General features: G+C 39.7%; 1 protein-coding gene across 4 annotated transcripts; it reads right to left on the bottom strand.

Moving 5' to 3' along the window:
* Window positions 1-620: 620 nt before the first annotated feature.
* On the bottom strand, window positions 621-17,873 carry LOC108273843 (zinc finger protein 709). Of its 4 annotated transcripts, XM_017483466.3 has the most exons (4): window positions 17,759-17,851; window positions 17,598-17,668; window positions 15,773-15,855; window positions 621-12,635 (listed from the first exon to the last, which is right to left on the bottom strand). In XM_017483466.3, the coding sequence occupies exon 4, from the start codon at window positions 12,633-12,635 to the stop codon at window positions 11,196-11,198; it is 1,440 nt and encodes a 479-aa protein (XP_017338955.3). In that variant the 5' UTR covers window positions 15,773-15,855; window positions 17,598-17,668; window positions 17,759-17,851; the 3' UTR covers window positions 621-11,195. The 4 variants fall into 4 exon arrangements, with proteins under 4 accessions (XP_017338955.3, XP_017338956.2, XP_017338954.3 ...); XM_017483467.3 differs by lacking the exons at window positions 15,773-15,855; window positions 17,598-17,668 and having other exon boundaries at window positions 621-9,939; window positions 11,276-12,635; window positions 17,759-17,873; XM_017483465.3 differs by lacking the exon at window positions 15,773-15,855.
* Window positions 17,874-17,937: the final 64 nt, after the last annotated feature.

Raw genomic sequence — 17,937 nt, 5'->3', positions numbered from 1 at the left:
TATGTGCAATAAATTCTGCACACCACACCACCCTATTTCTTATCTCATCCCCAATCTTTCCTAATATCTCATTGCTTAATCCCTCACATGGGTTGTAAAAATTAATGTGCTTACATCCACAATTCTAAACCCTATTCAAAGTTTAATGAAAGTTATCACCCCACCCCCATTTCAAACTTTCCTATCCTTGCAACACATATTTCAAATATGATTTAAGCCATGACTCCTGAGCACAAATTATTTGAGGTTTATTATCCAAATCATCTATAAATTTCTTCCACATAAATTCCAACACATTTGCTATTAAACTTCTAGGATTCCATTGAAATATTGTAAACACCATTATGAGCCACCACATGATGCTTGTGAATTTGCTGTCTGTACCATTAGTACAGAACAGCAGCTTAAAACATCAACCTGCCGTCTCGACACACTCCCTACATTGTTACGGCCCAGTCTAGGTTAGGCCGCACAGAGTAACCAGCTCGGGATTCAATGGAATTTGACCTTTTAAAAATGAGGGAGCCAGGAATAACAACACAACAAGGTTGTTCAAGAAAAGAGTTGTGGTATATTGTAAAACACAGAATTATATACATATAACTCTACAAAGAACCAAACCAGGCATAACTTCAGGGTGGGCCAAAGCCAAAATAATAAACAAGAGGATTCTATTGTTGGGTAGCTAGCTTACCTAAGAAGAAAATAACAAAGAAAATACAAATACTTCCCTAACTCCCTTAGCCAAAAACGGAGACAAAAGGACCCTCTCCCAAAAGAAATGGCAGCCACACCCCTACCGCCAGTGAACCAAGTGAACGTGTATACACTGGTGAAGAGTATACACAACCAGATACAGGAACAACCAAAATCACAGTCAACCCCAAGGCAAGAGTCAAAACCCAGAACAGTAGTCAGAATATAGAATTGTTATATAGCCACAAGGGCAAACAACACAAACCAAACAATCTCCTAGCAACAAATCACACGTAACCACCTCTAACATCCCACACCATTCTCACACTTCTTCCTCTTCAGATATGGCCGCCGCTCAGTGATGTCATCCTGGGAGGCGGGAGCAAGGCAGGCTAGGGCAGGCTGGAAACTCTGGGCGGGAAATCAGACCTGCACACAAAATATGGCACAGCACACAAAAAAACCTTCCCATCCCAAAGCTAGCAGGTTGTAACAACATCCTTTTTCAAAAATGTTTTAAGTGTTTAGAAAAAGATCTCAGACATATTAAAAGGCCTCACACCTCTCACGCCTGAGAATCCCTGAAAACCACAATTGTTAAGCCCTTTCTGAAAAAGAGCAATCTGGATAATATGGTTTTAAACAACTACAGACAAATATCAAATGTCCCTTTCATAGGCAAGATCATTGAAAAGATTGTTTTCAACGTTTCAGATGAAACGTTTTCTATCCTCAAATAGCTATTTGGATAATTTCCAATCTGTTTTCTGGCAGCATCACGGCACAGAGATGGCACTCAAAGATAATGAATGATATTCATTTAAATACTGACTCAGGCAAAATAACCATGCTGACATTATTGGATATCAGTGATGATTTTGACACGGTCAACCACAATATACTCCTAGACAGCCTGGAAAACTAGATAGGGCTCTCTGGAATTGTCCTTGGCTGGTTCAGGTTATAAATAGGAGGGAGGGGTTTCTATGTGAACATAGGCAGCTATGAATCTGAGTGCACATTAATGACGTATGGAGTCCCACAAGGCTCAATCCTTGGATCGCTGCTGTTCAAGATTTATATGCTCCCACTAGGCCAAATTATAAAGAGAAACCAAATTGCATACCATAGCTATGCAGATGACACCCAGATCTACCTAGCCCTGTCCCCTAATGATGATTACCAGCCCATAGATCTCTGTGCCAGTGCCTTCGTGAAATTAACAGTTGGATGTGCCAAAACTTCCTTCAGTTAAACAAAGACAAAACAGAAGTCATTATATTTGGAAATAAAAATGAAAGTCTCAAGTTGAACACATACCTTGATTCCAGGGGTCTAAAGACAAAAAATAAATCAAATCAGGAATCTTGGTGTCATTTTGGAGTCAGATCTAAGTTTCAGTAGTCAAGTGAAAGCAATAACCAAATCAGCCTACTATCACCTGAAAAATATAGTGAGAAGTAGGTGTTTACATTCCAGTCAAGACTTAGAGAAACTTGTTTATGCATTCATTACCAGCAGGGTGGATTACTGAAATGGACTTCTCACCCATCTTCGCAAAAAGATTAGAATTCATTCAGAATGCAACTCATTTAGTTGCATTAGACAGTTGCAGCTCATTCAGAATGCTGCTGCCAGGATTATCACCTGAGCCAAAAAAATCTGAGTATATTACTCCAGTCCTCAGATCTTTACACTGGTTTCCAGTTACACTCAGAATTGATTTTAAAGTATTATTACTAGCTTATAAATCACTATATGGCCTAGGACCTAAATACATTACAGATATGTTTACTGAATATAAACCGTACCGGCCTCTCAGATCATTAGGATCAGGTCAGTTAGAAATACCAATCATGCACTCAAAACAAGGTGAGACAGCCTTTAGCTATTATGCCACCCGTGGCTGGAACCAGCTCACACAAGAAGTAAGATGTTCTCAAATGCTAGCCACATTTAAAACCAGACTGAAAACACATCTACTTAGCCTCACATTTACTGACTAAACAGTATGCTGCACTCTACTCATTGATCTACATCATTGTAACGAGGACGAGTTCCCTTCTGAGTCTGGTTCCTCTCAAGGTTTCTTCCTCATATCATCTTAGGGAGTTTTTCCTCACCACCGGCTTACTCGAAATGGATAAATTCACACACTTAAAATCTGTATCCTGTGTTTATATATTTCTGTAAAGCTGCTTTGAGACCATGTCCGTTGTTAAAAGCACTATACAAATAAAATTGAATTGAATTTAGTTCTGTAACTGACTTTTTTTATTTTTTATCTCCTGCTCATTTTACTGCATTTTTCTAATTCTTATTTCTTACTTTTATTTCTTGTTTTTATATTGTATTATATTTTCTTTATCATTTTATGTAAAGCACTTTGAATGACCATTGTGTATGAAATGTGCTATATGAATAAACTTGCCTTGCCTCAGTTAGAAGAATGTAAAAATATAAAGAGTAAAATAAGATTTTCTCTCGTTTAGATAGTAGTTGTCTCACAGAAAAAAAAGATAGTATTCTTCAACCCAGATACTTTGTGTATCGTAGAGGTTCTCCCTTGGTGAGCGGTTAGGCTAGCACTTACACCCAGGGTATCGCTTATCACTCTTCTTCTTAATCCTCAATTGAAGAACTACAACTTGAATCCCCTCCTAAGGTCATCATAGAGCATGGGGGTGCCTTCATGTCTGTATAATTAGAATCCACATCATCCTGCAGTTGTTCCGGAATCCATTCTGGCTTAGGAGGCCAGCCTGGATATGGATCAGAGGATGATTTTACCAGTTCATTGTCTTTACTCACATTATTGTCCATAGTTATCCCTTTCACAAAAGACATCTGTTCGATAGTGGCATTATTCACAAAAGACTTTTAAACAGGCAGAACACAGCAAAAAAATAGTCCTCTAGTAATGATTACTGCAACCAATATTATTCCCATTTTTGACAGCCGGGCTCCGCATTTTCCAAAGCTGGTCTCAAGAGTGCATGTCTCTTCATTTCCATTCCAGTCGTCTCTTATTGTAGCTTTTTCAGTTTGTTCAGGGCCTTAGTAAATGTTCCATTACTGACAATGCTGACAAGACATCATCTGTGTAGTTGATAAAACTCTGCTGATTGTAGTAAATGTAGTTAATCCATTTAGTGTTCTTGTTAGGCATTATCCAGACCAATATAGACTCAAAATCTGACTTCACTTCATCCCTAGCTTTAAATTAATTGGATATATCCCTTTGTTGCTCTCAAACGCTTACCACCGCAAAGCCAGAAGAAATCTGCTACTGCTGCTGTCTGTACTTTGTACGGGAATGCTAATGTCTGATGCATGCAGTTTGGCATGGTTATTACTGTCAAATTCCCCATTATTGTTTCAGTTGCATGGTACTGTATATGCTTTTGCTCAAATAGCCAGTCTTATTAAAAGTGTCCTTGTTTAAGGGGCAAGTCACTACACAATTACCTTGGAATTTTCCCATATCATGTTGACCACACAATTTGTTAAAGCATTCATACTCAAGCATGCAATCAATGTCATACACTGAAAGGGTGTCACTTTTTCTAGGGTCAATACAAATATCTAGACACTGGCATTCTCGTTCCCGTTTCGTTGAGTTATAGTATTTGTGAAATTCTGGTCACCCTAAGAAAGATAAGCATTCAGTGGGACGATAGGGTCCTTCCCATTTTTTTCCTGCTACAATTTTGTGCAAAAAAGACTCAGCGCTTTGTCTATAGTCATATCGGTTGGGCACTAAAATGAGTCGCTTTAAACATGACTGGGAGAATAACAAACAATTGTTAATTCTTGATTTCTTTGATGTGTACATTACCTACTTATACCAGCCATTGTCCTGTATTATTTTCAATAGTTTCTCGTTTTTATTAGGTGCTAGCGTTACCACACACTGGGACTTAAGGTTGATGCCTCCTCTAGTGTTGTCCAAACCACACTTCCCTCCCCATGAGTTTACCTGTTGGCTTCTTGCTAGCCTGTGTGATAGTATGTGAACCAGTCAAGGTCTGGGGACCACTCAAGGACTGAGAAATCAAGTGTAGGGAATCCTGGTTGGTGGGCAATAGAAGGGCCTGAGTCTGCAGGAGATGTTGCTAGAAGCTGAGCAATATCAGACACAGTAAGAATACCTGACTTACCCTCTTGTTCAGCAGGACAGGGGACTGTTCATCTCCTTCCCCTTCAGCAGACCCAGCAGGCTCAGAACCAGATGGTGCATCAACTGAATCAGTGTCTCTCTTAGGTTCTGCTGAGGCAGATTGTGGGACTTCTCCTTCAGGTTCTGCTGGATCATGTTCTGGTTCTTCTCCTTCAGGTTCTGCTGGGGGACGTTCTGGTTCCTGACCCCTTTCTTCATAACTTGGGCCTGGGCCTGGCTCTCTTTTTCCATTATCCAAGTTTTCTTTTAACTCTTCTTGACCTTCCTCTGAAGTATCCGCTGCTGGGCCTTCCTCTCCTCCTGCAACCTGCTCTTCTCGTGACCTAGGTCTTAGTCTAGGTACTGTAGTACAATTATTCAAATGATACCAAGCAGTCCTACCTTCCACTTGTACAACTGTTGGGGAGGCTGCTGTCACTTTGTCAGAACCTGCAAAGAGCTACGAATTGACAAGCAAGGTTACCAAAATGCAAAAATCCAAGCTTACCTATCGGATAACCAATGTTGCTGGCAGTTCAGTCCTCCACATGCTTCACATATGGCAGTGTCCTGGAGCACATGATTGGAGTTGCCCAGCATATCATTGATGCAATGCTCCATCAGCCCTGCAAGGCTCACACATGAAGTTTTGGTAACATTCATCGCAGAAGTGAGTGCAATTGTGGAAGCTGGATGTGGGGGAGGGAGAAACTCACAAACCTTGTGCGCTGAGATGCATCCTGCAGCATTTAGAGGGAGATGGTGTTGTTTCACTAAAAGATGAAGGTTTATATATACACTATTAGATGTGAGAGATAAAATGATGAATTGAAAAATGATGAAGATGAAAATGACAGTGAAGCTATTCAAAGCCAAACCTCTTAGGTGGCCAGCCTTGCTCAGGTGTCTAGACATCAAACAGTCAAAAGCAGTAACCCATGGTCCGACCACAACCAGCTTCAGCATACTAGAGTATATATCAAACGCTGTACACAATGTGAACACTCCAATCTAGAAGAAGGATGTGACCACCATCACAATTGTGGCAGCAGCGAGCGCTGGGCGGCAGGATGTCGGAAACAGGTCATGACAAGAGTGACCTTGAATAAAATTGAGGTCAGTTCGGAGAATATGGAAGGCATACCAAGAATTCTTGCACAGCAAGTGCCCTGGTCTACTAAACAAGAAAAATGACCAGTCTGTTGGGATGCAGGTGCATGGTGCGGTGCTGTTGCGGTGGTACAAGAGCATATCTGACAACTACTGAATGAGAATTGTGAGGTATTCACCAAGGATGACTGGGATACAGGGTGCATCCAGGATTTGAAGATGGAAATTTATTTAAGGGATAACATCCCTGTCTGAAAGACATACAATGCCATCCCCCGACCCCTGTACCAAGAGGTCAAGAACCATATACAAGACCTACTGAGTTATGGCTGGATCCAAAAGTCGACTTCGTCTTACTCCTCCCCCGTAGTACATGTAAGGAAGAAGGATGGCAGCTTACGCCTGTGTGTGGTCTATCGACTGCTGATCGAAAAGACACCATGACCGAAATCCAATCCCACAGATCCAAGAAATCCTGGAGAACTTGGGGGAAACTCATGGTTCACTATGTTGGACCATGGTATACCTCATCATCAAGGCTTTGTAAGTGAAAACCAGGTTTGCCGTAATGGGGTGGGGGTAGATTAGGACGATACTAAGGGCCCTGGTCAGCAAACAGAGGGCCCAGCAGAACCCCATGTTTTCCTGCTTGATTTTGGTATTTAAGTACACTATAATGAACGCCCTCGGACTGTGCCAAGTGCATGCGTGCGTCTCCTTAAGACGTTCGTGGATTATTCAGAAACACTTCACAGTTGTGAGTCTTTACATGGATCAGGTAGGTGGCAAGAGATGTTGCAGACCAAATCAGGATACCTAAAGATCAAAGAAAAACATGAAAAAGAGGTGAGAGCAAGACAGGGAAGACCGCTAGTCACCCAGTTTTTCAAAAAAAAGTTGATTTATGTTCCCTGTTTTGTGCTATAATTCTGAAGCTAGCCTGTATGAAGCTGTTATCAGTTACTCACCCAGATGTTTATCCTTGGAAGTTGGAACACAATCAGTGCATTTACATGGACAACAATAATCCACTTTTAACCTGATTTAAGACGATACTTTGATTAAGAAACTACCATGTAAACAGCAATTTTTAATAAACTCAATCTGATTAAGGTCATATTCGAAGTAAGCACTAATCGAATTAAGACAGGTGGAGTACTCCCTGTTTTGGTCGCATTATGGACGTGTATTACAGACATGTAAACACCTCAATCGCATTATGAACGTCGTGTGAGAGTCAACATTTTATAGCGAACAAGAGTACGGCTGCGTTCCAAACCACATACTTTCCTACTATAGGCCTGTAGCGGGGAAAAATACATCTATCTCGGCTACTATATAGACGATAAGTACGCAGTTTGGGACGCAGAACATGGCTTCAAGCACTTGTTTATTAGCACTTATAGCATGACACATAATTAACTGCACTTAAAGCGTTCGTAAAAAATTTAATACAAACACCCAAAACTGTATACGGTCCCATAACGAAGACCAACTGTAGGTTATGTGAAATTCTGGAGGGACGTCGGGCGGCGCGGCGACGTAATGACGTGTGCCGTTAATCTAATTATGTTCTATATCATGTAAAACGGGTACATGACAGGAGTATTCTAAAAGCAACTCATGTAAACACCTTAATCACATTATTATCTTACTCAGAGTAAGGTCAATAATTGGATTACTGCTGTCCATGTAAACGTAGTCAATATTTTGTTTTTTTCCACACAATAAAGCAATAGTAATGGAACATTTGAGCTTCAAAAAGGATGGAAAAGCACCAAGTGACAATAAAACTAGTCCAGTGTTGTAAATATTCAAGCATTCTGAAGCCTTGTAATAGCTTTCTGTGAGGAATCGATCAAAATTTAATGTTATCATATAAATCTGCTTTGACCCGAGTGAGTTTATGAGAAAAGAGTTGTAACGATGTCCGATTCATGAGTGAATCGCTTGTTTGAGTCGGTTCATTTCAGTGAATTGGAGAATCCCGTTGATAAAAGCAGTCAGAACGATTAATTCACTAATTGAACCGATTTGATTCTCAAGTTAAACTCACTGACTCAATCACTGTCACTGTTTTAGCTAATTTCCACATTTCTTTCTGGAGCTGCTGGTGTGTGAAACTTATTATTCACTCAATGAAGAATAATAATAATAATAATAATAATAATAATAATTATTATGTTTATTGTACTTGGGGAATAAGAAATTACAAGTCAGCAGCTTATGAAGACATCCAGACAGAGTTTCTATAGTGTCTGTGTATGAGAGAGAGAACAAATGGTGTTCTATACTTGTACTGTATATATAGTTATTTGTATATAGTTATAAATGCATGATTTCTCTTAATTTAATTATTTGAATTTTAACTAACCTGTTCAAATTTGGTTCTTTATAGTCCCTTATTGAATATGTAATAATTGATATGGTTATTGATAATGATTGCTTTTACATGTGGCAATAATAAACAATTGGGGGGGTGTGGGCTTGGGGCCTCAAGTACAAATTAGCCAGGGGGCACAGAAAACCTAGCGGCGCCCCTGGCGAAAGCAACCAAGCATGCACTGCATTTATAACTGTCACGACCCGGTCTATGTCAGGCCGCAACATACAATTAAATAAAAAAAGAGAAGGGGTGGCGAGACCAAGATTGCGTTTGTTTTGTTTATTCTCCAAACGGAGCACCTTTTATACACACAGTGGTTTCAATCTTCAGAAGCCGGCCAGGCCAAAATAATAAAACAAAAATATTCTCTAACTTTACCAAACAAAACTAACTAACCTACAAGAAAAGAAAAATAATACACCGTCTTCCCTCACTCCCTAGCTAACCCAAAAACAAGAGAAAAGAATAATCAACACAAATGGCGTCAACTTTCTACAAACCACTCTTAACCGTTCACTATTTACAAAGGTGACTATTAGTGTCGTAATTAACAAAATAATATATACATATATACACAAGGGTATCACATGAATTGTAACGGGGCAGAGCATAAACAAAGTCAGAACAGGCACAGGATCATACACAGGCAAAATAGTCATCCACAGGCAAAAAGCACTCCTCTCTATACACAACGCGATGGCAATGATCTGGCCTGGGATGGAGACCGACAAGGCTTAAGTACACTTCCAGAAACATGCAGGCAACCAATCCTGTCGCACAAGACGTGGACATGACGTGATCATCCACTAGCAAGCCGGAACCTGACGCATGCAGTAGGTGGGGCCTAGAGAAGGGGGGGGACAAAAGACAAAACCCATCCCACCACCGACAGACACACAAATGGCACGCAGCAATAACGTAACAATAACAACATGGGGGCTCCACGAGTGGGTGACCCTTCAGTCCCACAAATGTACCTGCTACTTTTCAGAGGTACATGGAGGAATGTTTGAGAGAATTGAGGGCCATTTGCATCCCTTACCTTGATGTTGTTCTGGTCTTTAGCAAAGATTCTGATACAAACCTGGGTGAATTGAGAAGGGTATTGCAAGAAACGACATGACAGGAGGTCTGCTACATGGGCCCTGTCATTTCTGACAAGGGATACAGCATTAACCCAAAGAAAATGGAGGCGATACAGCCTCTCAAGGAGGAGACACAGAGTACTGTCAGAAATAAGGAAACTCATGGGCTTCCTTGGATACTACAGGTCATACATCACTGACTTTTGCCGAAAAGATTTACAAGCTGCACTCTGGGAAGTTTGAGTTCTTGGCACTAAAATGGGCACAGAACACTTCCATGACTACCTATGAATTATATAATCCGTTGACATGCATAATGAAACCGCCAAAGCTCAACGCGGCACGTCAGTGATGGGTATCTTAACAGCCAGATTACTGTTAACCCTGAAGTGTAGGCCTGGAACAGCAAACAGAGACGCAGGCTTCCTGTCACGACGCCCAATCCCCATTGAAGTCACAGAGAGGGAGTATGCCCAGGAATGTCAACCGGAAGTTCAGAAGTCCTGAAAGCACAGCAACAAGGGGAAATTGACTAGATATCCATGATAACCTGCAACACAGATGTCTTACCTGAGGAGCTGGAGAATGGACCCTAACCCCAAGTCCAGTCAGCTACTCATGTCTCAGGACATCAGAAATGCACAGATGTGTGACCCAATCATCAGCAGAGTACTTGAACTGAAAAAGAAGCAACTCCACTTCAGACACAAGGCCAAACTAAAAGAACCAGAAGCAGTCAGGCAGCTCCTGAGAGGATGACACCACTTGCACATGGATGAGAAGGGAATCCTGTGATGAAGATTGAGAAATAGAATCCAACTTGTCATCCCAGAAAGTCTCCAGAATGAGATAAAGCATTTACATGAAGATATGTCTCTTTTAGGTGCTGATCGTATGGTGAAAGGATAGATGCATTATATCACAAGGGTGGGTTGATGCATGAAACAAAATTAGCCAAACAGAATCACCAGAACACCAGTCCAAAGTATTGAAATAACAGCCCCACTGGAAATGATCTTAGTTGGTTCTCTGCACCTAAGAAAGATTAAAGGCAGAGCAGAATACATCCTTGTGGTCGTAGATCATTTCTCAAATTCTGTGCAAGCATATTCTACCAGGAGCAAGTCAGGGAAGATGGCAGTATGAAAAATCTTCAACGATTTTATCACCATTCAAACTATTTCAATTGCTTGTGTTTGATTTGTTCATTGCAAACAGCTGAAAGTCTGTAAATTTGGACAAATACCTGATTTGCAATGGTGGTTGAATAATTTTGAATGCAACTGTATAGATAAATGGACGCTGCAAAGACGAAGCAACTTGGGCAAGAATTCTCTCTTCAAATTGCCTGTAAACACAACCATCTTCTGTTGGCTTGGAAAGGTGTCCAGTGCGATAGTACACACATGACATTTTATAAAACAAATTCTAGCTCGCATTTACAAATCATTTCAAATGAAAAGTCTTATGTTAGAGGGAGATGTCAGTCATGTGTCTCACTCAGAGGTCTGGATTGGTTGATTAAAGTGGGCATTCCCACTGGTTAAATGTGTATTCCATGCTTGATATTGTAGCATTTGGGGGAAAAAACAGGAAAACATAAAATCATGAATTCTGCTAAAACCCAGAGCGTAAGAAATAAATGTCCTACGCAACAGAATACTACAGTCCATAACAAATAATATATCATAGTTTTATACCTGAATCTCTTTACCTCCCTTTAAAAAAAATGAATAAAATGCAACTTAATTTGACAAATTCACACGTCAAGATCTGACGGCTTTATGTTAGAGCACTTGTGTGTCCTTAATGAACTTGAATTAGTATAGCTCCGCTCACATTGTCCACAGATGTACAGCTTCTGTCCTATATGAGCCTGCTGGTGGCTGTGGAGGGCCCTCTGTCCACGAAAACTTTTACCACACTGTCCACAGTGATACGGCTTCTCTCCTGTGTGAATGCGCTCATGCTCTTGGAGATGACTCAGACGAGCAAAACTCTTCCCACACTGGGAGCAGTGATACGGCTTCTCTCCTGTGTGCACGCGGTCATGTTGTCTGAGATAACTCAGACGAGCAAAACTCTTCCCACACTGTCCACAGTGATACGGCTTCTCTCCTGTGTGAATTCGCTCATGTACTTGGAGACCACTTGGACAATTAAAACTCTTCCCACACTGGGAGCAGTGATATGGCATCTCTCCTGTGTGAATACGCTGGTGTCGTTGGAGAGCACTCTGACAATTAAAACTCTTCCCACACTGGGAGCAGTGATGCAGCTTCTCTGGTGTGTGGATACGCTGGTGTCGTTGGAGAGAACTTTGACAATTAAAACTCTTCCCACACTGGGAGCAGAGATACGGCTTCTCTCCTGTGTGAATGCGCTCATGTACTTGGAGATTACGCTTGCAAATAAAACTCTTCCCACACTGGGAGCAGTGATACGGCTTCTCTCCTGTGTGGATACGCTGGTGTAGTTGGAGAGCACTCTGACAATTAAAACTCTTCCCACACTGGGAGCAGCGATACGGCTTCTCTCGTGTGTGGATACGCTGGTGTTGTTGGAGAATATACCGGCAAGTGAAACTCTTCCCACACTGGGAGCAGAGATACGGCTTCTCTCCTGTGTGAATTTGCTCATGTACTTTGAGATTACGCCAGCAAGTAAAACTCTTCCCACACTGTCCACAGTGATACGGCTTCTCTCCCGAGTGGATGCGCTCATGACGTTGACGATCACTCTGAAAAGTAAAACTCTTCTCACACTGTCCACAATGATACGGCTTCTCTCCTGTATGAATGCGCTCATGTTGCTGGAGAACACTATGAGAAGTAAAACTCTTCCTACACTGACCACAGTGATACGGCTTCTCTCCTGTGTGAATGCGCAGGTGTCTGTTGAGATCACTCCGAAACGTAAAGCTCTTCTCACACTGCGAGCAGTGATGCGGCTTCTCTCCTGTGTGAATGAGCTTGTGTCGTTGGAGATCACTATGACAAGTAAAACTTTTCCCACACTGCGAGCAGTCATGCAGCTTCTCTCCTGTGTGGATCCGCTCGTGTCGTTGGAGATTACTCCGACGAGTAAAACTCTTTCCACACTGGGAGCAGTCATGCAGCTTCTCTCCTGTGTGGATGTGCTTGTGATCTTTGAGATGACGTTTTCTAAAACTCTCCCCACATTCTGAGCAGTGGTACATCTGGAAAACACAAAATTATTCAAGATGCTTAAGTTATTTTAGATTGTGTCTCCATGTGTTTATGGAATTGTGTTTGGAAACGTCTCCTACAATACTGTAATACGGCTTGATCTCCCAATCACGCAGCTTTAATGGCTGTAACAGCTTTGTAATTTTAGATTTGTAACACAATTCCATTGGTTGCAGCCCAATTTTACTAATACCACAACCACTGTGACTGATCATTTTCTAACAGCGGAGATGAACAAGACCTAACTTACACATCATTTCTCATCACTAATCACACAGAAATAGTTCATGTAGATCTTCATATGTTTATAAAATTCAGAGACTAGCCATACAAAGATGACCTCGCTCTGGACGTCAGTGTTTTTTCAGGCTGAAGCACTGAATGTGTTTAGACTCTGCAAAATCCACATGGAACTTTGTGTGTTTCCAAACACAATGGATTACAGCATTATTGTAATAAAAAATAATCTGGTTGTCATTCAGGTGTGAAGTTATAGCTCATGTCACATGCAGGCTTCTTAAAATTCCAGTAACGCCACATCCCTGGAGACTTGTATGGTGGTCGCTAGGCTTGTGTGATAAGATTTCGCTGACTTTTTTTCTTTTCTTCAAAATTTGTATTTTATCCTGAGTTTTTTGTGCTTCTTTTGCGTATAACAGGAAAACTGGTTAAATTGTTTTGCACGGACTTTCGCAAGGATGTTTGTTGGTAAATGAGACCTTTTAGCTTTACGCATGTTCAATGCACGTGAATCAAAGAGGGCTTTGACTTAACACACGTTGTGATGACATCACATGATGGATTTTAGCCCAAACCTGCTGTAATTTTTTAAAAATTGCTAGCTCCACCAAATATTGCAGAGTTTGCTTGATTTTGTGTTAATTTGCATTAATTGGAGGAACTGTATAATGATGATGTCATCATCCATACATGATAGTATAATTTTGGTGGGGGTTAGGGCTGTGCGTATGGGGCAGCGGAGGGCACAGGGAATTGGATTTTTTCTATGCTGGCTCACACATTCTTTTTGTTTTTGTCTGTGGAAGTAAAATGGACTGGAATAAATGGCACCCATTAAGCAGCACTCTTTTCTGACTCATCTTTATGAAGAGAAAAGACCTGAAAATATGGATATTACCCAAAAGTGGCAGAAAGTTTACAGCACTCTGGCTCTGGAGCTCTCAAAGAACAGATTACAAACTTCTGCTCAACAGAGTGAAAATGTAACATCCCACACTGTCATGGATTATACGGAAACCTGAGTCTATAATCCTAGAGTTGTATTACATTCGTCTTATAGATGTATCTGAAACACTGATGCCAAACATTTTAATGATAGTGTACATTTGTGTGAATTGCTATGAAACTATAAGCATTACTTTTGAATGTGCAAAAATCTGTTTTACCCGAAAAAAGTCTTATGAATAAAACCCTAGTAAGACCCCATTTTCACCCACATGTTTTATGGAATATTTTAATCAATCGAAGTGTAGTACACTCATGTATAACGAAAGTAGAAGGTGTGAAAGAGTATCAACAAGTTATAATCAATGAATTGAGTTAATCCACTAAAATGTATGCTTAAAGAGTATAACTGTCACGATTTCCCCTAGAGCTAGCGCTGTAGCATGTAGCATGCTCGGAAACCTTAAGCGCGAACTCGAGGCGCGAGCTCAAGCTTTTGGGTTTTCAGTGACACTGACTTTGTTTACTTTCGACACGTGCATTTGTTATGGTTTATGTCCTGTCTCCGCCCCTGTTTTGTCACTGGTTGTTTCCCCATATGTGTGCCATCATTGCTCTCAGCTGTCTTGTGTTTCACCCCTGTCATTTAAACCCCTTGTGTCTCTTTGCACCTTGCAAAGTATTACATGAGTTTTCTATATACCAAGGGTTTGTTTCTAAGTTCATGTGTTATTGGTTTGATCTTGTTCTCAATTCCTGTTTTGCCTAGTTTGCAAATCGCCTGACCCATTGCCTGCTTTTTGACCATACTACTGTTTCATGATTTGGATTTGTCTGCCTGCCTCTCTTTAATAAAAGCTCTTATCTGCACTTGAATCTGTCCTAACCTCCGTTACCCTCCATGTTAATCAGTAAACTGGTAGCTGTTCGTACTGGGAACATTGTTAACTTTTTGGAATGTAATTTATTTAATTTTTTTTTATTTAAAGAGAGCTGGCTGTACCATACCACTATTAAAAACAATGCAAGAAGGGAGGCCCAAGTCTTAGAATTAATGATGGTGCATGTCCAAGCTCTGAATAATTTGCGGGCAGGTGTGGCTCAGGTGATCGTGCATGTTGTCCACTAATCGCAGGGCTGGTGGTTCGATTCCTGTGTGTGTGAATGGGTGAATGAGAACCAGTGTAAAGTGCTTTGTAGAACCACTGAGGTTAAAAAAGTTCTATATAAGTAGTATATAAGCAGACCATTTACCAATAAATAGAAAAAGAGGAAAAAACCCCACCTGATGAGACCAGTGATTTAGAATTGTATAAAAACATGTATTGAGGATAAACAAGGGAGTTGATCTACAGACCAGCACAGCTTTGTTGTTTAAATAATAAAGTCTATTTTTTGACATCAAGACATCACCTCGAGACTCTTAGGTTGTTTCTTTGTCTCTTCCCTGTAAATGATAATCCGCTGATTGATAGTCCATTGTATGTATTTTATCCTGGCATATATAAGTATTCTTCATCTCTTATTCATATATCTAAGTGCCCCATTACTGCATTCACTTCATCAATTCACTTCATCAATTTACAGGAACATTAACTTTTTTGGGGCACAACAATAGTCCCCCCCCCCAAAAAAAACAAACATTTTCAGAAAAAAAAGAAATTTAATAATCTGGCTCTTCCCATAGGCATATGAATGCTATTGTTGTAACTTTGACATAACTCATATCATTACTTATTTAACAAGAGTATACTGTTTATAATGAGAACTTTACAGATTTAGCTTTAAAGAAGAATTTGGTGCAATGTAAATCACCAAATACCTTACATTTCCCAAAAGTTTGCAAAAAATGTTCGGTGATAAGCGGGTGTCAGAAACGGGAAGCTGTGCAGCGCCACCTTGTGTAAAGGGGTATTTCTGCATTTCAATAAACACCATCTACTGTCAGGGAGTGAATCTGCACGTTGATCCAGCACTCCACCCGTGTTTAATGCACTGTGAAAAACGTCCCGGTATGAACAGACCCTAAGGTGGGAAGAAATCTGTAAGATGATTCGAAATGCTCGATTATGTGGATATACATAATACTTTCAAGATCACATGCATCAAAAAGTGTATTGGTGATCCTGATTTGATTTGGTTTTTCCATTCCTCAAAATATCTTTAAGGAAGTGGGTGGGTCTTGATTTTCTTTTAACCTGTAATATTTCGTCTGCTAAATTACCCATAAAATTGTCTAATTTTCATGAGCAAGCACTCTTAGCCTGGAAACTGCTATGTGCACAATTTCTTTCATCCTGCGAGGAGAAGTTGGAATAATGAATTGATTACAATTAAAGGCAAGAGCATTTTTCTGGAGAAATGGTTGGATTACAGTTTAAAATTACTTGAGCTATTTGTTTGATTCATCATTAAAAATGTATTCTGACGATTCAAAGTTAAATTTTCCCATAAAAATATAAATAACTTTTTACAGTAATCAATCAAAGCTATTCCATATGGACTTATTAATTTGATGCAAAGCCATCTGTCCTATTATAAAGTAGATAATAAAGACTAATTTCCCTATAAATGGAAAAAAATTATTTGATTTTTTAAAAAAATGCACCATTAAAGATATTAGACAAGTCTTTCATGAAAAAAAAATTATTCCAAGAGGGAAATGTTACTGGAATTCCTTCCTAAGGCATGTTAATTGGAGAAAGGCATGGCTGTTACTCTACATATTTTGTATTTCAAATAAGGTAAGTGAAATTCATTTAAATATTTTACTCTCCAGGTTGATAGATATTCAGAAAAAAATGCTCTTTCTGTAATACTATTGAGGAATGTCCATGCCATTTGTTTGTTGAATGTTAAAGTGTTCAGACATTTTGGAAAGATTGTTATATAATATAATATAATATAATATAATATAATATAATATAATATAATATATAAATTAAAAAAAAAAAAAAACCACACACCACTTTTTCTGCCATAATTAGATTAATGATAACTTTGCATGTGAAAGCAATTATTTGTTATTATGAGCATGAAGATAAAAAGTATTGACAATTTTGTAAACTTCTTTATTCATAGAAGTCAATTATCTAACTCTCCTCCTTTATACAAGGCTTCCTGTAAAGAACTTACTGTTTTAATGAAGTCTCTTAAAGTTCAGAAAGATGTCAAAGGTACCTCTATTGTAATATTCTACAAGTCTGTATTTGGCATCTTGTGAAAGTGTGTATAATAGGTATTATATATTATATATAGCCTGTTTTTGTAATGTCGTTTACAAGTTCTATAATAAAAATAGGGAAAAAAGAAAAAACACCCCACCGCAGAAAATAAGGAATAAAAAAAACCCCGGAATGTCGTCTTTAAACGAAATTCGTCTATACACGTAATGTCTAAAGACATATTTGTCCTTATATACTGGACCGTTAGCAAATAAATTATATATATATATATATATATATATATATATATATATATATATATATATATATATATATAGATAGATAGATAGAGAGAGAGAGAGAGAGAGAGAGAGAGAGAGAGAGATAGATAAAAAGGAACTTTACCGACACGTGGTAACAACATTTTCATAAAGTAATATCAGGCTGACAAAGAGACCAACTGGTGACGTCATCAGAACGCGCTGTGATTGCTGGGACGTTTTCTGCGTGTTGTATATTTAGGTTGTAATGGTTACTTAATTATAAATAAGTTCTCAGAGTTTAAAAGTGAAAAGAGAAATCAGACACATTTCTAAACTTTACCTTTGAGTCAGTAGCAGCAGGAATCTGTGGAGATTTTCCTAAAGAGCGCCGACACTCAAAGAATCAGGACACTGGAATAACAATGCACAGATTCATGACTCCAGACTCTCCACTAACCTGTTAACCGAGCAGCTCAGGAAGGAGGTTTCAGGTGAACTCACCTTTAGTGATGTTACAGAGAGTCTCAGACCTTCAAAGCCCGTGTGGAGAAGGAAGCTCTGGGACCAAGCGCGTATATTCTTCTTCATCGTCTTCTTCTTGTACTGTTTATGAGCAAACCAGCTTTTGGTGCATTACCGCCACCTACTGAACTGGAGTGTGGTGCGTCAAGGCAAAGGGA

Source organism: Ictalurus punctatus, chromosome 13 (assembly GCF_001660625.3).
Source record: "Ictalurus punctatus breed USDA103 chromosome 13, Coco_2.0, whole genome shotgun sequence".
NCBI classification, from domain to species: Eukaryota; Metazoa; Chordata; class Actinopteri; order Siluriformes; family Ictaluridae; genus Ictalurus; species Ictalurus punctatus.
The sequence above is the reverse complement of the archived record's forward strand: the minus strand, read 5'-3'. Positions and strand labels throughout refer to the sequence as shown.